Source organism: Amborella trichopoda, chromosome 13, assembly GCF_054954075.1.
Source record: "Amborella trichopoda isolate Santa Cruz 75 chromosome 13, AtrichopodaSantaCruz75HAP2 v2.0, whole genome shotgun sequence".
Taxonomy (NCBI): domain Eukaryota; kingdom Viridiplantae; phylum Streptophyta; class Magnoliopsida; order Amborellales; family Amborellaceae; genus Amborella; species Amborella trichopoda.
In genome coordinates this window covers 5,454,425-5,477,531 of record NC_142348.1, presented here as the reverse complement: position 1 = coordinate 5,477,531, position 23,107 = coordinate 5,454,425, and the positions used below count along the sequence as shown (strand labels likewise).

Here is a 23,107-nt window from a genome sequence, read left to right as displayed (position 1 = left end):
GTTAGAGAGAGAAAGAAATATTGGGTTTTTAAAGAGAGAAAGATAAGATATTGGGTTTTTAGAGAAAGAAAGAGATATTAACTTTTTAGAGAGAGAGAGAGAAAATGGGTTTTTGGAGAGAGAGATTGGGATTTTAGAGAGAAAAAATAAGTTTTTAGAGAAAAATTGGATTTTTAGAGAAAGAATGGATTTTTAGAGAGAGAGAGATTAGAGTTCTAGGATTTTTTGGGCCGTCCCATCAAAAGCCCAGCCCGACGAACAAAACATTTGTGTGACCCAGCTTGGGCCCAAACTGTATTTAGGCCCAAAAACGGTCCGGAATCCCAGCTCGGCTCTGACCATTGGCGGCCCCAGAGAAGAACACGTTCGCTGATGGTTTGGCAAGAAGTGGCGTTAAAGATCAAGTTCTTTGTGTTGTATAGACGTATCTTTGTAAAGTATAATGTTTTTTATTGAGTTTGTATTGTTTTTGTTGTATTTTGTTGGAATTCTCTCTAATTGTTTTTTTGGATTAATAAATGAAAAATGATTCTTGTAAATAAAAAAAGAAAAGAAAAAAGGAGGAATAAATTTTTTATAATGATTGCACCACAGCCTGGTGTTTAACTTAAATTATTTACAAAATTTTGAACAGCCAATCATACGTAAGATACATACTTTGCATGATAAATAGCTTGTATAGGAAGGGGAAGGTGTGGTAACTAAGAAAACATGTCATTTACTATTGTTCCTTAGTAGCCAAACAGGGCCTTAAAGATTTTTGTTTCGTTTTTTATGCCCGAAGCGTTTTTCAGACAGGATTTTGAGTTGAGGTTTTACTTCTTTTTTTTTGTTTTCATAAACCCTATATAAAAAAAAAAAGAAAAAAAAAGAATGGAAGTAATTTTTAATAATTAAAAAAAAACTCATATTTATTTAAAAAAACTCATATTTATTTTTCAACCTTCTTTGTTTTTTTTTGAACCCTGCCCCCCGCCCCACTGATGGTCCCGAGCAACTAGGGCTTCACCGGCCTATTAGGTAATAGGTCCGTGAAAGCCCATCACCTACCTAATGTGTACTAAGTGTCTTGGAGGATACTATAATTTGTTTCAAGTTGGCAAATGTTTTTTATTTCTTGTGTTTAGAAGTTCATAGCGCAAGAAACATTTCTATTAAGGGTATATTCGTAAAGTTGTTTTAGAGAACCATGTGTTCTTTTCTAGACATTTTCTTTGCTGTTACTTTTTCTCTTTTTTTTTCGTCTTGTATTTATTATTTGGCAGAAGGGTTTAAAAAAGTGGTAATCGAAATAGAAATTGTGGATCTGGATTGGGAACCGGTAATTATCGATATGGTCCATCAACTTCGATCGGAATCGGGAATTGGTCTGGTTCCCATGGAGCTGCTCGGTCTAGCCAGTTCCAACATATTATTTATTTTTATTACTATTTCACTATTTTCTATTTTTAATTTTTTTTTGTTCACCAATTCTCAACTAGGAGAATTGGTTGGATTGCTGATCTAGATTGGCGATCGATTTCCCAAGTGGCTAGTTTACCCGATCGATCCGGGTTTTGAAACATTGTTTAGCAGTATTTTATTAAATATTTAGAATATACAAGTATATCTCATTTATACAAAAATTTCTAAAAAAGAAAACGTCCACTTTCAAATATATTTATGTTTTTTTGCATACTTAGGGTGATCTCAATCAGCACCTCAAGGAGAAAGGTCTACTTAGTCCATCAACAACAATAAATGATCGTCATAGACCCACTAGGTGCATGATGGTCTGTGATGGTCTTTATAGACTTATTAGGTACATGATGACCCCAAGCAGAGTATAGAACCGTCATGACACCTATTAGATCCGTAAGGGGTATCATTGACCTTACATCACATACCTATTAGTCCATGAGGGCGTATTTTGGGTATATAATAGAACTTAAGAAAAGGATATGCTCGTAAAATTGAAAAAATACGAGTATTTTTGAATTATTGAAATCCTCCATGACTTTGTAGCACATGACCCTAAACGGTAAACCCTAATTGGATTGTAATTCTTTGTTGCAAGTAGGTCACAATTGCTACTAGTCATTAGATCTCAAATTGGATGGCTTGGATTGTGATATAAAGTTGAAAAAAAAAAACTTATGAACTTTGGGTCTAGTCAATGACACGTTTATAACCACCCGATTTAAAATCTGACGGACAAACATAATTGTGATTTCCTTGTATTCAAAGTAGAGGGTCTCTTTGCATATTTTTCCTTATGATATTGGTATTAAGGCTTCAAAGTTTTCCAAGAGCAAGATGACGAAGGGAAAAACCATCATTGCCTCAATTGAGTATAATTAGGCTAGGTAAGTTCTCCAAAGTGAATATGAGTGGGAGAAAACTATGCAATATGGAATAAATTCTTTGTGTATTTATATTTGTTTTAGCATCACAAGGCAAGGAAGATCTAAAAAAATAGCCCGGGTTTAATTGGTTAGCACTTGACAAATTACAAGGTTACGCTATATGCTCAATTCCTACCAAGGATAGGGGCCCTCTCCCCACGGACTCACCCAAAAAAAACAAAAAGGCAAGAAAGGTAAAGATAGGTTTGTAAAAAAAACATAAAGGCAAGAAAGGTGAAGATAGGTTTGTTTTCGAATCATATGGGTGTGGTTTTATTGAGGCTATAGTTTTGCCCCAAGTTTTGGGACCTCTAGGTGTATTAAATATCTAAACCTAGTGTCTATGGGGGTGTTTTAGTGCTTTTCAATAATAGGATTCCATAGTCAATACCCTGAATTACTTGAACTTTTGGGCACCTAGAGTACGAAACGAACTTACATGGTTTGAAATTCTAAATGATATGGTGATCAGTTAAATTTGGATGAAAAAATTCACCATTTCTCAAGCTGTCAAATATGAAATTGGATTGCTCGGGGTTGACTCCATTCAGAGCCCACAATTTTTCTCTACTCCAAGGGAATAACAACTCCCATAAGCACCCTTTTTCACACCTGATAGGGTAGGAATTTTTCATTGAAAAAGTTAATTGCGCTTTTTAACCGCTTGTGAGGGTGTGAATTTTGTCATGAGGTTCGGATAAGGTTGCAATTTTAAACAATCAAACTAAGGTGCACCTCCAAACTTTGTCATAAGATGTATTTTTTATGTCGAAAATTCTTACAAGGGTAGATGGCATGAGAATCTATTTTCATCTCTGATTATAAAATTTTAAACTTTAAAAATGGTTCAAATCAAGCAGATCTATGGACATCTAGATAATATTTTGTAGTGTGTACTATTTTTAGGACTTTGAAATTTTTTTTCTCCATATCTATACATCTCGATGTCAAGATGATCAATTAGATATTTTTCTAGCATCAAAATAGCTTTTTTTTTCAAAGGATTTTAGAGGTTTACTTTAATTCTACATTTTAAGATGTCAACCTTATATAATCTTTTTTCTTATGGATTTGGACATGGTTATATAAACGGTGTGGTTTGTATAGAGCTCAGGCTCTAAACGATCAAATTAGAGTCTACCGTCAAATAGTGTTGAGAAATGTGGTTTTAATACTGAAAATCTTTGTGATAGCCTTAAAATATATTTTTATCTTTATTTATAAAGTCTAAAGCTTAAAAAATATTATTGATCAAAAGATTTATGAAAATTTGAAAATTGACGGTCCAAAAATGCGTTACAAAATACATTATTTCCAAAACTTGAAATCTATTTTTTTTCTCATGTCCATGTATTTTGATGTCTAGATGATCAATTTGAGGATATTTGAGCATCAAAGCAGCATCTTCTAGTGAATTGTTTGAGGTGGCTCAAATTTGATTGTTTAGAGCCTCGGCTCTATAGAAATGTGGGCCTATTAATAAATCTATTTTTGAGATTGATTTTTGGACTTAATTTTTAAGGACATGTAATCTCTAATCTGGAGATCATAAATATGAAAAAATAAGTAATTTAAAAAACAAAAAATAATAATTCTAATAAAAAAACATTTGAATCATTACTTTCCATTGTTTTTAAATGGAACACCTACTTGCATCCATCTTAAAGATGGATGCTTTATACTTTTTGGACCGTATATGTAGTCATGCTGTCAACCCGCACGATACAATTTTCCATGAAGGATTGTTCTACAAATACATTAAAGCCTATTCCTTTGGGCAGGACCAATGGTTTAAAAAACGGATCGGTGTCTTGGATCGGGCTTCCAAAACACCGATCCGGATCGGCGAATCGACGATCCGGATCGGGAATCGGGTGAATCGGTCAGAATAAAGCTTAAAAAAAATCCGAAAAAATTATTAAAATTCATTATAAATATTGTTTTTTAGGAATTCAATAAGAAATGAGGGTACTCCATTAAGAATTTTCATGTTTTTGAATGAATATGCAAATATTGATATGTTCTTTCCCTGTATGCACCGCCATTCAGCATTTAATTTACATTACACAAAAGGATAAACATATAATTATCATGGAATAAGTATATCAACATACATGGACTACAATAAAGCATACAATTAGTAACATATGATCTAAAAATAAAATGATAGACGACGTTATTGTTCTTCTTGGTCACGCTGGTGCCATTGATTGAATTCGTTTAACAGTTCATTGATTCGATCTAAAAACGAATCATCGATATTAGCAGGCGTCTCACTATTCCCAAATCCCTGAGTGTTAGTATTTTGTTGTGTTCCCAATCTAAAATCCCGAAGATTGTCCATCCTTCATGCTCACCTGCACTGTTGTGCTCATCCCTACACTGTTGCTGTTGGGACTCAACATGTGAATAATATGGCTGGGATAGGGTGGCCTCAGAATCATCATCTCTCTCATTTTCTCTTTGAATAATATGGATTAAAAAAAAAAAAAAACAAATTTTCAAAAAAATCGATCATGGATTAAAAAAAAAAATCACAAATTTTCAAAAAATTCTGTCATGGATTACAAAAAAAAATTCGATCATGGATTAAAAAAAAAAAATCACAAATTTTCCAAAAATTCTATCATGGATTAAAAAAAAAAATTCGATCATGGATTAAAAAAAAAAAAATCACAAATTTTCCAAAAATTCAATCATGGATTACAAAAAATTCGATCATGGATTACGTAAAATTCGATCATGGATTACATAAAGTTCGATCATGGATTACATAAAATTCGATCATGGATTACATAAAATTCGATCATGGATTACAAAAAAAAACAAACAAAAAAAAACAAAAAATTCAATCGTGGGTTACAAAAAAAGAAAAAAACAATTCGATCATGGATTACAAAAAATTCAATCATGGATTACAAAAAACTCTATCATGGGTTACAAAAAAAGCAAAAAACAAAAAATTCGATCATGGATTACAAAAAAAAAAACATTTCGATCATGGATTACAAAAAAAAAACAAACATTTCGATCATGTATTACAAAACATTCGATCATGGATTACAAAAAATTCTATCATGGGTTACAAAAAAAAAAAAAAACAAAAAATTCGATCATGAATTACAAGAAAAAAAAACAAACATTTCGATCATGGATTACAAAAAATTCGATCATGGATTACAAAAAATTCTATCATGGGTTACAAAAAATTCTATCATGGGTTACAAAAAAAAAAAAAATTCGATCATGGATTACAAAAAAACAAAAATAATTTGATCATGGATTATAAAAAAATCGATCAAGTATTACAAAAAAATCTATCATGGATTACAAAAATTCCGTACGGGACTCGCCGATTCACTGTTCGGACTCGCCGATTCCGTACAGTGAATCGGCGAGTCACTGTACAGAATCGTCCGGTTCTCTCTAGAACCAGACGATTCCCGTTTTTTTCGTCGATTCGATCCTTCCATGGCAATTCCCAAGTCGAACCGGGCGAGTCCGGTTCGACTCGACGTTTTTTTAAACACTGGGCAGGACAAATACATTAACTTTGTTGATCTATGTGTCAACTATCATGCTTTTCAGCACGTTCATATAAGCAGCGTGAACCATAGATATAATAATTTATTTTACAATAAATTGTATTTGCGTTTATAATTTTGTTATCATTTCTCTTTCTAATGATTTGACTAACAAATCTCTATAAAAAGTTTATAAAAAGTTTTTGAGGCAGAAATATATATTAAGCATTAAGAATCATTGAGAAAATACTAATTTCTTAACCTTTAAGTTTTTCAGAGATTGCTTACTTGGTAAAAGTTTCGATCATGCCCAACTCTATTCATAATACTTGGATTCAATGGAACCTTCCTTCTCAATCTAAATCCACGAGTTAATCCTGGCACCAACTTTGACAGCTATATGAAATGCGCACCACATGGTGGATGATATGGAATTAAAATTTTTTGAAGTATTGGAGTAGATTGATTCAGTTATAAATTATGAAACAAGGATGAGTTTCTTATATAGAATAAGACTGATTCATTTCATAGGTAGAATAAGATTTCTCACTCTCTCCCTAATAGATTTACCAAATCTTAGAAAAATATATTCCTAAAATATCTCTACTCATATCCTAAAATTTATTTATCTATATCTTAGAATAATCTTCTAAAATATTTCTACTCTTATCCCAATCCATATCTTAATTTATAAAATATCTACTTAAATTGTAACCTTTATTATTTTGAAAATATATATTATTTTGAAAATATATATATTAACTTCCTAAACTATCTCTACCCATACCCCAACTTTTATTATTTTTGAAAATATAAGCCAATACTTATATCTTAATTACTAGTGTGAGTAATTTCCTAAAATATCTATACTCATAGCCCAATATTTATTATTTTCCTAAAATATACCAACCTTTATTTTTTTAACTTCTTAAAATATCTATACTCATATCCCAATCTTTATTATTTCCCTAAAATATCTCCACCCATATACCAACCTTTATTATTTATTAGTTTCCTAAAATATCCCTATCCATATATCAACTTTTATTATTTTTGTGAATAATTTCCTAAAATATCTACTCATATCCCAATCTTTATTATTTTCCTAAAATATCCATATTCCCATCTTTATTATTTTCTTAAAATATTTCTATCCATATACTAACCTTTATTCTTTGGAAAATATAAGTTTATGCAGGAATATATATCTATATTTTGAAAATATAAATTTTTGCAGAAATATATACCTATATACCAAATAAAGGGAAAATTTTAATATTGGAAGGTTTGGAGGGTTATCAAATTTAACATTTTTTTGTGTTGAATTCTGTTTAGGTATATTAATTTGTGGTTTTTGTGTTGAATTCTGTTTAGGTATATTAATTTGTGGTTTTTGTGTTGAATTCTGTTTAGGTATATTAATTTGTGGTTTTATATTGGAAGGTTATGAAATTTCAATATTTTTTTTGTTGAGTTTGGTGAAGTGTATTATATGGTCTTGTGTTAGATACAAGCTATTTATGCATACCTTAAAAAAGATCTTAAAAAAGGATAAGCAAAAAAAATTTCTTTTTAAATCGAGTGTAAGTTGTATTATAGTATGTTAATGTGGTTAGATAGAAAAGGTGTTGCTTCCCAAAATGTGGGTATATATATATATATATATGACAATGATTTTATGTAACAATTGTATAGTAGTATAATGCAACAATCTTTTAAAACTATTTTAGATCTATTTGTTTGATCCAAAATTTAAAATATACACTCTTTTCATTCTAATGAACAACCACAAAAAAATAAAATAAAATGTATCCTAAAAAATATTTTTTTAACCCAATTAACATACGCCCGCCCATTTTGATAAGATGCTTAGATCTAAGCCTTAGAAGGATTTTTTCTTTTCCAAATTTTTTTTTAGATGGCTTTATTGTCATTAGATGAACAATATTAAAAAAGAAAAACATGATAATGAGTTTGTAAAGGTTAAGATCTTGATTTTCACCAAATGAATAGTCTAGATTCATTGTTGGAGGGGGCTAATTTTGGTGCAAGTTGATATTTTTTTCTTTTTTCGGTTTGATTATTGAGATGAAGAGAGTGTGTGCAAAATTTTGGATCATACAAATACCACAATGTTAATGTGGGTGATATCACACGCCATGTAGATGACGTCACACCCCTCATAATGTACAAAAATACTCTTACAAAAACAAACTCTATGTACAAAACAAAAGTATATAAGTATCCAAATTTCTTTAGTACAATGCTAAATTACTCTATAGTGTGAGCACCCTATATATATATATATATATATATATAAGAAGTATCTACAAAACGCATATAGGTAAAGTTCTACAGTACTTCACCTACACCTCATCACCGTCCAAAGTTCATCATACGGGCACAATTGTCCAGTAGTATTTGAATTTTTATAATTATTAAACTAATCAGATTTATCTAAAATTTGGAGCGTGCATACATATGACCAATTCGCACCAAAATAAAATATTAAAAAAATAATAGTCAAAATAAAATGATAAAATTACCCTTGAAACTTTATAGGGGTATTTTACGTAATTTTTATCAATTAAATTATTTTTTTATATTTTATTCATGTGCATCTCACTAAGGCCCACACATCTACAAAATTTCAGATCATTATTATTTGTATAAAAATATATTAAAATTTAAACACTATTAGACATCTGTGACCGTGTGATAAACTTTGAACGGTGATAAAGCTGTAGATCTTCACCTATAGGCGTTTTGTAGTGTTTTCCATATATATATATATATATATGAGTAATGATCCTAGAGGACCCTTCCCCACCCATGTGTGTAGTACCCCAAATGATTATCATTAAAGTTGGCATGGATCTATAAAAAAGTCAAGTCCTACATCCTTGTGATAACTTTTTTAGAGATCCGTAGTAAATTTAATGGTGATCTTTTGGGATCATACACACATAAGTAGGGGATGGTCTCATAAGATCATTACTTTTTATATATATACACACTGCAATAACTAGAGAAGTTTACATTTTTATATAACCGGAAACATGTATTTTTAAATTGAATTGAGTTGTCGATATCCAAACTCAAAAACTTTTGATTTAGGTCTTGAATATATTATAAATTAAAAAAATAAAAAAATATATAAAAAGCAATAAAATATGAGTGCCTAGGGCACATTTGCCCATATACCTGTTAAGTATCCGAAGGCACACTGTCTTCCTCTCTGCTCCTTGTTAGAGTTTGATTGTCTGTCAGGATATCTAGTACTTTCTCTTTCTGGTATTCACACGCTGCTAAGACAAAAATTGCTTATGAAGTAACTGTTTCTCTCTAGGCATGCTAGAAAATATTACTCTCTCTTTCTCTCTGCTAGTCGGTTATTTCCATGGGATAAGGTTAAATCCCATTCAAGTTTAAATCTTCCCAAAAAAAGTTCTCTCCACTCCGGTGACTCAACTCGTCAACTTTGTTTGGACATGTATCGGTCCAAGGGACGTTACTCTTTGATTGGCAGTCCTTTGGCCATGAAATTTAGCATACAGATAGAGGCCAATATTGAGAGAGATACGGCCCGTCGAAATCGAGGGGTTTCTGTTGTAGATCTGAGCAGCTAATCAGTCTATTACCGGTCAAAATATCTTCCTCAGAAAATCTTTGGCCATAAGAATAGGATATGTTGAAAAGGAAGTTATGAAGAACATGTACATCAATTTTGGTGGCAAAACTCTCTATGGTTTAGGAGATGTGTCGGTTAAAACCTGTCTCAGTAAATGGCGTTTGCTGCGACTTTAACAGCTTTCACATGGAGAATTCTTACATTGGCGCTCTCATGGAGTTGATAGGGTTTTGAGTCGGAAATCCAATGGCTCTAATCCCATGAGAAAATACCTCATAAATTGAAAAGTATCTTGATTTTAATGGTCGGAAGTCATCATGGCCACCGTATGGTTCCTTAACGAATAATGCATATTAGGACCTTACTCTGGGAGGGAGTAATCTAGGGACGTCTACAGTATTGAAACCATGGGAGAAGAGTTATGGAACCGTAAATTTTATTTTTCCAATGGATTCAAGTTATTTCTCAGATATTAAGTATGGGTCCGTCGGTTAAATAGATCTTAATCGATGGTAGATCAAGATATCCTATCAAAAGATGTCCAAAGTTGATGATTTTTTGTCTTGAGGCGTATAATAATCAAATATTGGAGGTTCACCTTATTTTCTATATGATTTGAAAAGTTTCCAAGGGTTTGTCTATTAAAGCCTTTTTAACATATAGTCTTTGAAAACTAGTTAAGTCATATCCAAATTTCTCCAATATCACGTGGAGAGGCATATAACAGCATGGGAATAGTTTAGTATCATATTGAGAAGTTTTTAATCGTCTTTAAGCGTGCGTGTTTGGCCATTAAACTCCTCTTAACTAACAAAATTCTAAATATTCATTGATTTATACCCAAACTTCCCGAATATGATCTGGAGAGGCATATTATGATCATTGGAGCATCAGCCCACAATTACTCTCATATTGAGATGTTCATGGTCCAGCCGTTATGGTATCTAGTGCCTGACTATCAGGGCTTTAAGGTGGGGGCCTAGATGGTAAGTCCTAACTATATTAGATGCATCTTGATATCATGTTTATTGACCTCTCATTTGATCCCTCTGTCCATTAAGCTTGTATGTGCTTGACAACGGTTTGATCTTGATTCATCATTGATCCTTGAATTGATTTTGACCACTGGTTTTCGTACCTTTGACTATCCCAAAATTACACCCAACAAGTGTATCTTATGGAATGATATGAGAATTACAATGAATCCGTAATATGAAAATTATAATTTAATTATAAAGTAGATTTTGTGTGTGCAAAATATTTAGTATGCAAATTTTTTAATGTGGAAAATATTTAATATCTTCAGGGAATATTGGAAAATATTTAATAACTCCAGGGAGTAACTTTTCCGTGTCTTAACTTTTATACCTCGTACTTACCCCCCAAAAAAAAACTTTTATACCTTGTAGTTAGGGAAGAACTTTTACTATGTTTCCAAAGTATTTCCTTACACATAGGATTAGCAAAATAATTTCTTGAACTCTATGCTTTTGTAATATTCTATAAAAAAAAATAATTGGTTCAAATAGTACAAAATATTCTCATTTGCTATTTTATCATATATTTTTTTAAGAGATTGTCATATACCAAGTTAAAAGATATTGGTTTTCTTTATTTTTCATGTACAGTTATTTTAAGGAAATGATGTATACCAATATAAATGATAAATGAACTCCAGTTTACTTTTAGTTCAAAAGGCAAAATTCACCCTTTGCCATCGGTTAGGATATCGGGTGGCTAGGAGCTAGGAGTGTACTATGGACCACATTTCCAAAAACGTACCCTTTTTGGACTTTGCGCACCCTCGACATCTCAATTTCAATATAATGGCTAGGGGAGACCATGAACTTCTTGTACCCATGGTAAAGATAATCTCTCCCTTGCATATATGTTTAGGATAAGAAATGCATCTTCTTTTAGGTTCAATTAGTTATCTATTTTCAAGGTAAAAGTAACTAAGAACACTAAGAAATTTTGTTCCTTTTTTGGGGCGTTTTTTTGGTTATCAATTTTTAGTTTTGAAAAGAACATTTTATGCAAAGTTAAAATAAGGGAATTGGTATGCCCTAATGTTCTCAAAATAGTTCATATTTGGCTCTGTAACATTTGCAATTCTAAATTAGAAAATTCCTAGTTTTTTGGTTTTCCTAATTTTCTATTTCATGTAAAAGGAATGTGGATATTAATGACTACGTGTTCTTATGATTCGAAAACTACCTATGTGGGAAAAGGGCTGAAGTTATGGTAGTAACACACCCCATACCTCACTTTCACATTTTGGCTTCCATTTCCACTGAGTTTCAAAAACCACCATCTAATTCAAAAACAGGTAGGGGCTCTGCCATCACCACTGAATTATCCAAAAAACACACTAACTATGCTAATTTAAAATTAAAGAATTCACATGTATTGTGTTGAACAAATGTTTGCCAGCGCCATCCGAGTGGCCATAACTTTTATTAAAAGGGAAAAAAAAAACGAAGGCTCTGCAAAAAACCAACTTCCCATGGATAATCCATTCATAGCCAACCCTAGAAAATCCACAAAAAATACAATGAAGAGAAAAATACCACTGTCCCCTAAAGAAACTGATTTTTGTTTCACATTATGGCTGTAATTTTTTCAGCCTCCATAGTATCCAAGCTGCTTGTCAATTCTTCCTTCCATTCTAAACGAACAACTAGTACAAGATAACATTTCCAGTTCATTACTACACAAATGATCCATTTGTTCCATCTCAATTGATGTTGTTAGGAGTTTCTCTCATCAGGTAGGCTACCATACATCCCAGGACAGCACCAACAACAACCTGCACAAACATAGTGGCAAAATAAGAGGAGCTAACCCTCCATGTGTGTTCTGTGTATTCCAGATGGATGTTGGACGTTATCCATATAAGCATTAATGTATTTTATCAAAAACAAGAAGGACAAACAGTAAACACAATAGGAATTTCAAAAACAAGAAGGAAAAACAGTAAACACAACAGGAATTGGGCTTGGTCAAAACGGTAGATGCTGGGTTTTCATAGCACAACGTTTCAAGTTACACATTCCTATCTAACCTTGTCAGAAAAAAAAAAAAAAAAAAACAGTTGACACAATGGAGAAAATCAAATTCTAGATAAACCAATAAAGACTTAAGATATAGTTTATAACTACAGGTACCATACACCAACAACAAGCAACACCAGTGTACAGATTCATCAACTCCATGAAAGGATGCCTTGCTTGACGGAGGTAGTTTAACTCATGCCCCGATTTTCTTAAAGAACTTAAAAACAAAATAGAATTTTTTAGCACTTTTTACTTGGACCTGCCTTAATTTAAAGTCATCTCAGACCCAAACGAAACAAAAATAGATTGAACCTTGTTATGTTGCAAGGCAGCGAATGACTAACTGGGAATTGAACAATTGGACAATGAATCTATTATTTGCTTATTAGGTGTTTGGACCAAAAGCTGATGACAAAGTAAATATCCACAACAAAAACGCACAAATATTACAGTGCTGTAGAAAAGCATATTAGTACAAACTACAAAGGAATAGACCAGTCTTAGAAATTCACCTGTACTGGAGTATGACCAAGAGGTTCTCTTAAAGGCCTGACAGTTGACAAAGGGTGCTCTGGTGGCAGTTCACAGACTATTTGATTCAACAACTGCACTCCATGTGGCAGTCAATAATAAAGTCAGTAAAAATGAACGAGCATGTGAGAAGAAGCCTATTTTATCAAGTAAACATTAGAAATCACATATATCACAGTTGCCTAGACACGAAAAATCATAGACAACTGAATGTCTCAGGACCAAGATAATACAGTACTTCAGGGAAGTAAAGTTACTATATAATACTTCAGCATCAAGTTCATTACAAAATCAGAGATCCCACCACACACCCCTGCACCCCATCCAAAAATAAAGAAATAAGAAAAATAGATCAAGCAGTGATCATATACCAAGAGGTCAGTCATACCAAAGAGATGAAAATGAAAGATAAATTCAGTCACTCAACATTGTTTGCATTCCAAGACAAGATTATCAAAGCACTGAAGAAGTATGATATGAGATATGTAAAATTTTGTTAAATCCAAAAGCTTCTGTGGGGGGTTTTGGGTGAAGCAATAACTGCAACTCTGTTATACATCATGGATTGATTGATAAGGATGAATACAATAACTCAATCAACTATAGAAAAGGCCTTCAGGTAATCAGCATCCAATGAAATGATGGGCAATGATGCAAGAAAGTTTGAGACCTGCTATTCAGGTCATACCCTCTTTTGGTGGGTCCTCGCATTCTCCATCACTGTGCATCATTTAATTGGAGGAAGACCCAACGGATTACAGCTTTTCCATAGTGAATTAATTATAGAATACTTCCTTTAAAATTAGTTAACAGTCTCCATGCAGGAACCGCAATCTGTAATTAATATATAAGCACTGTCCTGTAATGAATAAACTCTAGAGAGCATGATGGATACCCTTCACAAAATGTGAGCAGAAGTGCATTGCCATCTATTGGTTTTCGTGGATCTTTGCAGTACTGCAAGTGTAAGTTTGTGTTAACACAAATACTATCCAAAAACACTAACAAAAATATTGGCATCACAAATTAAAGAACTCGACAAAATTGTATAATTTCAATTTTTCAATAAAATATATCACAATATTTCTGAGGTTCCTGGAACTAGTTAACATATGAAAATTGCTGCATCTTAGCTCTCACTCCAACTTTAGCTCGATTCAGGCATCTATCCCAAGAAAATTACTGCAGAACAACGGGTGTCTTGTGTATGACATATAAAAAAGAGATTAAAATGTACCACAAAAAGTAGAAACCAGTCTGATTCAAAGAAAAAAGTTAACCAGAAACTAGTTAAGCTTCACAACAATACTCCAAATAATCAGATGAACAACAGTGTGTCTTCCAATGTAATATAGTCATCTATACGCATTGGGATTCCAGAACACTCATATTTAACTAATATGCTAAAATTTGAATAGTCTCACCGGTAGCAACAATGAACCACCCACTCATTATATTCAAAGAGCATAATGTAGGATTTCCAAAAAACATAAGAAGAAATCCAATAACAATTGCATTAAAGAGGTCTACCTCTGCCTGTCGACCAGCATGCAACCGAACCCCTGATGCATCATACATGACCTACAAATTAATCATGTAGCTCAAAGTTATATGCATTTTGTTTTTTGATTGATAGCTCAATGTCATAAACATATATGACATCACTGTAAAAGTAGACCCTCATGGAACTGCACTAGCAAATATCATAATAATGCTAACCAACAAAATCAGAAGCAATAAAATGAATTTAAAAAATTATGTTAGCTATAAAATAAGCAACAAAATGAGCATAACAAATATTCATTGTCCCCAACTTTGACAAGAAAGAACTCTCTAATTAGACTGCGGCTGACAAGTTCCCAAGCTTTGGCAAAATGCTGATTTCAACTAGGGTTAGAATATCATATCAATGTTACAGACTCACAAACCCATGAAGGGAAAATTTTCCATTTCGTAAATGTTTTAATCTATATTTTGAGTCATCATCAGGAATTTTATACCCAACAACCCATGATTGCCACATTTCCCCTGCTGTCCAACTTCCCATGGAAGTCATAAGCACATAGCGACCAGTACCCAATCTTTTCCCTCATAAGAAAATTCAACACTGCATGCGGACTTTTCAAGCTTGCTTTTAAATAATGTTTTTTCATAGGTATTGGGAAGATAGAATTGTGCTCAGATGTTTCAAGGTGGAATTCTTCTTAGGCAAGTTTGAAGTGATATAAGGTTTGGGGAGAGAAATGCAGGGGGGCAGGGACGAGGGCAAATTAAATTCCTTTCTTAAAAATTAGGTATTCCAATGGCGTATAGTTTAGAGAAGAGGCTTTACAAAGTATGAAGCCATCCCACACCCACCAATCTTGTCTTAATAACCTAATGGGCGAGGAAAACAACGTTGTCTTAGTCGGATGCCCTTTAAGGGGTTCAGATACCTACCGATAGCCTTATCTAGAATTGAAACACCCTAACACATTCTTCAAGAATGTGAGGAAATTACTGACCGCCTTTTTCATTAACCATGTGTGAACAAGATACAGGCACTTAGTTAAAATTTCTTCAAAAAAAACAAACAAAATACAAGCACTTCTCCCTAAACTTGTTTGAGATGTTCTGCAGGATGTTAGGATTACTGGGAGGTCTTGTGGGTTGTCAGTTTACCATCCTGTCTGTAAAGAGGTCATTTATTTAGGTTTTTTTTCCCATGGGGAAAGGTTACTGAGTACACACTGAAAGGCTACAAGTTGATAAGAAATACTCTTTATTTTAATAAGATAGTCCACAATGCTAGAGTCTTTTTTTAATAATTTTGAAGTTCAGTGCAATTGTCATAAGATGACCCCTATTTGTTGGACAAAGATTACAAGGCAAAACAGGAGTTCAAAAAAAGTGAATATGGTTCCATAAAAAATACCATATGCCATCCAGCATGAGTAATAACATTTCCCCATAAAGAAAAGCATGAAGAATGATATATACAAAACCATGATATATCAAAAAAATAAAAATGTATGAAATAATAGATTTTTTTTTGTGAGAAGATTAAATAGGTATATAAAGTGATACATATACAAATTGCAGCACACAGAAGACAATGTAAGAAAGAGTCTTTCCAAAAAATTAACTGCTCAGTCTCGCATAATGACTAAGCAAGCTAAAAGAAGCAGAAATTAAAGATGGAGTTATACTTCAGGGTGGATTGAGGACTAGGGATGGATGTGTTGACAGCCCCCAACTCAGCCAAGGCATCCACAGAAGTAATAGAAACATTACAAGGCAAAACTTATTGATTATAATAAAGAGTAAAAACCAGTTAAACAATAACAGATAAATAAGTGTCATCACAAAATGGGAACATCATAATTAAAAGAAATTCTTAGGGCCTCTAGATTGGTCCCATCCTTAGCAAGCCTGTCTGCATAATCATTCCCATCTTGAAAATGTGAGCCATGCTGTCAGATTAGCTTCAGAGTTTTCTTCGATTTGGTGAGAAAAATGAAGCAATTCAGTGCTTTGGCCGATTCAGGAAAAGACTTCGGACCTTTTTAAAATTTTAATATAAATAATAACTTTCCCTTAACCCATCCCATGCTTGGGTATAGGGGTTGGGTTGTGTTAGGTTGGCAGCCAATGTGAAATTTTGCCAAAACTTATCCAATTAATTGGGAAAAGGCTATAGTGATGATGACATAAAAATATATAAAAATAATGAAAAAGTTTTAAAATAAAAATTTTAAAAAATAAAAAATACTTTTATATAAATATTTATTTGCATTGGCCGAATCCGTCTGAAGCAAACCTAAAGCTGACCAGAACGGCACCACCAGGCTTCACTTGGCTTTGGTCTAGGCCAAAAATTCAAAGGCTTTGGCTTCTTCGGCCAAAGCGAAGCGAATCTGACCACACCGAATGTGAGTAAAGTAAACCACCTTATTCTCACAAAGTTCCCATATCTCCTTCATAAAACAGATATCTCCCTATTTGTTGGAAATTTCTTTTAATACAACTAATACCATTGAGACTATATGCCTCAACCTCCAATAGGAAATATAATCTAGTAATGTCTATTTGGATACTGAGCAATAAAGCACGCATTTATGCTAAAGTTGCATTACAAATCCCCAAGGAGCCCTTGTAAGAGATTAAGGTCTGCCCATTGGACTCTTGAAGAAAAACAATATTTCTTGCTAACCCCGGATTCCCCTGGCCTATATAACATGGACACACGTGTCCATAGGTTTTGACATGTGTCAACACACCAACAACACAACAACCGCATGTAACACTTTATAAACTTACACACTTAACTCTTTGGTCGAAGTAACACTATAAAATACCTAAATATCACTAAAATCCCTCTCCCCTCGTCTCTCTACACCCTATAATGTACGGGCAAGTCATGTCCAAAAGGCCATTTTTGGTGTTAGCATTTGTTACATTCATATCTATGTTGGATGCAAATGCACGTATCCACATACTTGTGACATAGCCTAGCACATCCATCAATTTGAGCTTAAAAGGCTCCACAATAAGGTTATGCCACAATGTCACCCTTCTTTTCCCAGGCAGCATGGATCCAGCCACATTGCAGCATCCACTTAAGAAGATCCATATATCCCTTTAATTCCGGGAGGATCAAGATCCAAGAGATTACCATCCTGGTCATACTCTCAGTCAGAATAACAAAGTGTTTTGTCATCTCGAAACACCCCATTATTTCCTCTGTAAGCTCCAAAAAATGCCCAAAGTTGACATTGTCCACAATATTCTGCCTCTGTTGGATAAAGGGGAACAAGCCCTACTCTATAGTAACTACGGTTATATATGCCCGAGCCACCTCCTATAGCCCAAACATGATAAACATGAAGGACCACAACGCACTTGCCGCTGGTCACTAAATAAGTAAGTGGTCCACTGTCTTCCCATCCACACACCAATAACATATTTGGGATCTGTTGAGCACAATTGTGTAGATGATCAATATCTTGCTGAGAAAAGCCACAAACTGAAGGTCAATCGCCTGTTCTGATTTTTTGTAATCCCAAGGACTAGAAGAGAAACACAGTCCCTTGAATTTTGATAGAGATTGATCACCATACAGTGATCACGCAGAGACCATGGTTTTTAATAGTCCAAGATAATAATTATAATTTCATGTTCCTTAAATTGGCTAAGGAGATCACTATGCCATGTTATCTTTGCATTATGAGACCTTATTTTAGTGTGAGGGCTTCAAAGAATCAAACTTTAATCTCCTCAGTTTATCAATCAAACTTTTTGATTAAATATTTTACCAAAAGTCACATTAATCATTGACATTAACTTCATCTTAAATTGCAAAAACTTGGTTAACCTTAGTAATGAATGGAGGAGATCAATTTAGACATCTCACATAAGGGCTTCATGTACCAATTATATGGGAAGTATGGCCTATTTTGATTCCAGGCAACAAAGCACTCATTTATGCTAAAGTAGCATTACAAACCTCCAAGGAACCATTGTAAGACATTAATGTCTGCCCATTGTACTCTCTAAGAACAACAACAATTCCTGCTAACCTACAATATTAACTTTATCAAAAAAAAAAAAACAATTCCTGCTAACCAAGGATTCCCCCTAGCCTATGTAACTTGAACATATGTGTCCATAGGTTTTGGCACGTCTCAACACATTAAGAACATAACAACCACATTTAGCACTTTAGTAACTTACACACTTCTTAATCTTCTGGTCGAATATTAATGTCAATTAAATCCCTCTCCCCTCTTCTCTCTACACTCTATGATGTACAGGCATATCATGTCTAAAAGGCCATTTTTTGGTGTTAGCATTTGTGACACTCATATCTATGCTGGAAGCAGACGCATGTTTCCATGTACTCGTGACATAGCCCCCAGCACATCCATCAATTTCAGCTTGAAAGGCTCCGCAATCAGTTTATGCCACAATTTCACCCTTCTTTTCCCGGGCAACATGGATCCAGCCACATTGCAGTATCCACTTAAGCAGATCCACTGATCTATAGGCCTTTTATTCTGGGAGGATCAAGGCCCAAGAGATTACTATGCTGGTGACACTCTCAGTCAGAATAACAACAGAGTGTTTTCATCTCAAAACACCCAATTATTTCCTCCATAAGCTGCAAAAACTGCCCAAAGTTGACATTATCCACAATATTCTGCATCTGTTCAATAGGTGGAACAAGCCCCAATATATGGTAACATTGGCTATATATGGCCGAGCCACCTACTGTAGCCCAAACATGATAAACATGAAGTACCAGAACGCACTTGCCACTGGTCACTAAATAAGTAAATGGTCCACTGTCTCCCCATCTACACACCAATCACATATTTGGGATCTGTTGAGCCCAATTGTGTAGGTGATCAATATATTGTCGAGAAAGGCCACAAGGAGAAGGTCAACACTCTTGGAGGAGCAGGTGCATTCCAAATAAATGGACAAAGTGAAATGTAATAAAAGATATCTTGAGAATCAAGACATAGAAGAAAATTTAAAGCCCAAAAAATCAAACAACCAAGTTTGATATTCCAAGTTCCAAATATTGGGTTCAGGCTCCAGGCTTAGCACTTAAAATGCGAGGGCCACAACACTAATATCCGAGTTTCAAATCCAAGATTTACTAACCAAAATATGCTCCAACAGTAATAAGAGAATACAACAACTTCCATCTTGCACATGTTATCCTGTCTCTAGTCGCCACTATGTGCTGCACTACTACAAGCCCAAAATAATCACACATGACCTACACATCCTTATCATCTTCTTAGGATCAATCCATATCTTGATATATCTTTTGGTCCAACCAGCTCATGTTTCCTCAGTAACAGGGATACCAAAATGAAATTCAAAGAACCTCTCATCTTCATATCAATTTAATCAACTAGTATGGCGGCTTTGGTTTCTTTTTTATTTCATGCTCCACTATAGAGCAGAGGACATAGACAAGATCATTTGATGTTTTCCTACTTCAAGTGTTCCAAGTCTCTACTTCTGATCAAATGTGCTCCATTTATGAACACACGAGTAAACGTCTAACATTAGATACGAATCGGGTTGTTATGCACAGGGTCGATATCGATCACATTGCCATCCCACTGTTCAATCTTCAGTTATTGTCCTTGCCGCCATATGCCTTGAAAATCTAGTTGTCGGGAAGCTAACATGAGTATTGTCAAGGGATACAACTGAGTCTTTTGATTTCTAATTGCCTCAAAAGTTAGATCATATTCTCTTTATGTCATTTTTGTTTTGACTCCCAATGAATTATAAGTTACCAATGAAAGAAAACAAATCAAATCATTATAATGCTCGAACGCTTAACAAAATCATTTACTCAGGATTGATAAAATAAGGAATGGAACAATGCATACTAAAAAAACAAATGGCGATCAAGTTATAGGAACATACAACAGATGCCACCACCACAGCAAGCGCAAACATGGAGCTTCCAGCTCCCTCTCTTAAGCCAATGGCTATTGCAAGTGCTGTGACAGTTGCAGCATGTGAAGATGGCATTCCACCTGAACCAAGCAGCCTTTTGGCATCCCATCTCTTCTCCTTATACCTGAAAGTCTAGAATAAAATCCAAATGCTTAAAATCCATAAAGGATACTTAATGAGAAGCAAAATATAATTTAGACTAATTGGTTGTGCATTGTTTTCTATTAGTCTGAGAAGCAAAATATAATTTAGATTAGTAGGTTGTGAATTGTTTTCTTTTAGACTGATCAATTGGTTTGTGAATTTTTTTGAAATTGACCAAATGGCTTGTGAATTGTGAAAAGAAAAAGATTTCCCTTCCAAAAGATCTAACAACTAAAGTGCCATTTATGCATTATTATTCTTTTCACCAATGAGGCATAGTAAATGCGCATTAGCATCAAATGAGCTACAAATAACCATTTGGAAGTGCCTCAAAAACAGAAATGCTTGATGAAATTATTTGGGAATAAGTTAATTTTTTCAAACAGCAGGAATTCATAAAGCATGAGATGTTTGTGTGACCTAGGTTAAACAGTAGTATAGCAGCTCATGTAACAGAGAGAGAGAGAGAGAGAGAGAGAGAGAGCAACGAGAGACGCCTAAAGACTGATAGGCACTCTAAGAGGGAACTCAGAAATCCAATTTCTTTCTTATTTTTATTCAAAAAATCCATATCCACACAAATTTCACTTGAGACTGACCATAGAGAAATTTAGTCAGAGTGTTCACTGAAAAAATAACAGTAATAAACTCAGTCGATATTTCTACCGTTTAATTTGAATGGGGAAAAATTCCCTGCAAATAGTCCCACATATTGGTCTTTCAATGTTTCATTTTGAACAAATTATCCATCACAAAATCATCAAATTTTATTAGAAAAGCAATAATTCATTCGCAATACATGCCCAAAAATTAAATTATTAAAACAAATGGGGCACATTTAAACAGTAAATCATATCTATCAAAGACGAAAAAACAATCAATCAAATCAATATTATGCTACAGGCATGCCCAAGTCCAGCAAAACTTCAATTCTAAAAACACGCAATCAGAGGGATAAAATAAAATAAATCTCAGAATTGGGTTCTATTAATACCCTAAAAAAGCACAGAGAAACCAATTATCAAAACCAATTATCGAGAGAGAGCGAGAAAGAGAGAGTTTACCGGGTGGTGAAGAGCTTGAGGAACTGAGCAATGGCGAAAGCAAGGAAAGAGGAGAGGAGAGGGAGATTAGAGAGAGAAACAGGGGAAGAAGAAGAGGAAGGGGTGGTGGTGTTGTTGTTGTTGTTGTTAAAGAAGAAAGGTCTGCCATCTCCAGCCACCAACACTTCGTCCATGGGCCTTTCCTTCCCGTTCTCTCTCTTCTTTTTCTGATACGTTTTGCTTCTCTCACGCGTTACGTTTTCATTGGCTTCGCTCTCTCTCTCTCTCTCTCACTTTCTCTCTCTTCAAGGCCTGTATTCCGTCTCTAGGTCCCTCGTCAAATAGCCTCAACACTCGTGTTCTTCTTTCCGTCATGGTATGGTTTGTATAAGGCCGAGGCTCTAAACAATCAAAGTAAGGCACACTTTCAAATAGTATCAAAAGATTTTGTTTCAATATGATGGCTTAAATTATTTATGTCATATCTAATTATAAGATTTAAAGCTTTAAAATAGTGTAGATCAAGCAAATTTACACTTGAAATAGAGTCAAGAAATGTGATTGCAATATTAGAAATCATTGTAATAGCCTTAAAATATATTTTCATCTCTAATTATAAAATTTAAAGCTTCAAAATAGTGTAGATAGAGCATAACTATAAAAATTTAAAAATCTTAAAAATTAACGGTCCAAAAATACATTACAAGATGCACTATTTCTAAAATTTAAAACATATTTTTTTCTAATGTTCATGCATTGTGATATCAAAACGACCTCTTACAATGAAATTTTTGAGGTGAGCCCTAATTTGATTATTTAGAGCCTCCCACTTATACAAACTTTTTCCTTACCAGACGCACTATTTAAACTTTGAAGCCCACTTTTTCCGTAATCCTGAGGAGGGGAGAAATGTAGTCCATTGAACTTTGATGGACATGGATCACCCATTGAACTTTGATGGACATGGATCACCGTGTGGACAGGAAGACGATAACGCATAGAGAAAGGTTTTTAATAGTCCAATATATTATATTATATTTTTGATGTTCCTTGGATTGGCTACGATCACTATGCCATGTCATCTTTGCATTATGAGACCTTATTTTAGTGTGAGGGCTTCAAAGAATCAAACTTTAATCTCCTCCTTTTATTAATCAAACTTTTTTATTAAGATTTTACCAAAGTCAAATCAATCATTGATATCAGTTTGTATTAAATTGGAAAACTTGGTTAACCTAATAATGAATGGAGGATATTATTTTAGAAAAAAGAGTTTATATAAGGTTGCAATCTTAAAATGGGGAAATAAGATCAATCTCAAAAATCTATT

The 23,107-nt window shown here is 33.8% G+C and overlaps 1 protein-coding gene across 3 annotated transcripts; it reads right to left on the bottom strand.

Annotated features, from left to right (window-relative positions):
• Positions 1-11,964: 11,964 nt before the first annotated feature.
• On the bottom strand, positions 11,965-22,091 carry LOC18428750 (Acid phosphatase/vanadium-dependent haloperoxidase-related protein). 3 transcript variants are annotated; one of them, XM_088856490.1, is made up of 5 exons: positions 21,799-22,091; positions 20,558-20,722; positions 14,657-14,707; positions 13,108-13,200; positions 11,965-12,348 (listed from the first exon to the last, which is right to left on the bottom strand). In XM_088856490.1, exons 2-5 carry the CDS (start codon positions 20,663-20,665, stop codon positions 12,277-12,279), a joined length of 324 nt encoding a protein of 107 aa, XP_088712616.1. In that variant the 5' UTR covers positions 20,666-20,722; positions 21,799-22,091; the 3' UTR covers positions 11,965-12,276. The 3 variants fall into 3 exon arrangements, with proteins under 3 accessions (XP_088712616.1, XP_006838113.1, XP_088712615.1); XM_006838050.4 differs by having other exon boundaries at positions 20,558-20,714; XM_088856489.1 differs by lacking the exon at positions 14,657-14,707 and having other exon boundaries at positions 20,558-20,714.
• Positions 22,092-23,107: the final 1,016 nt, after the last annotated feature.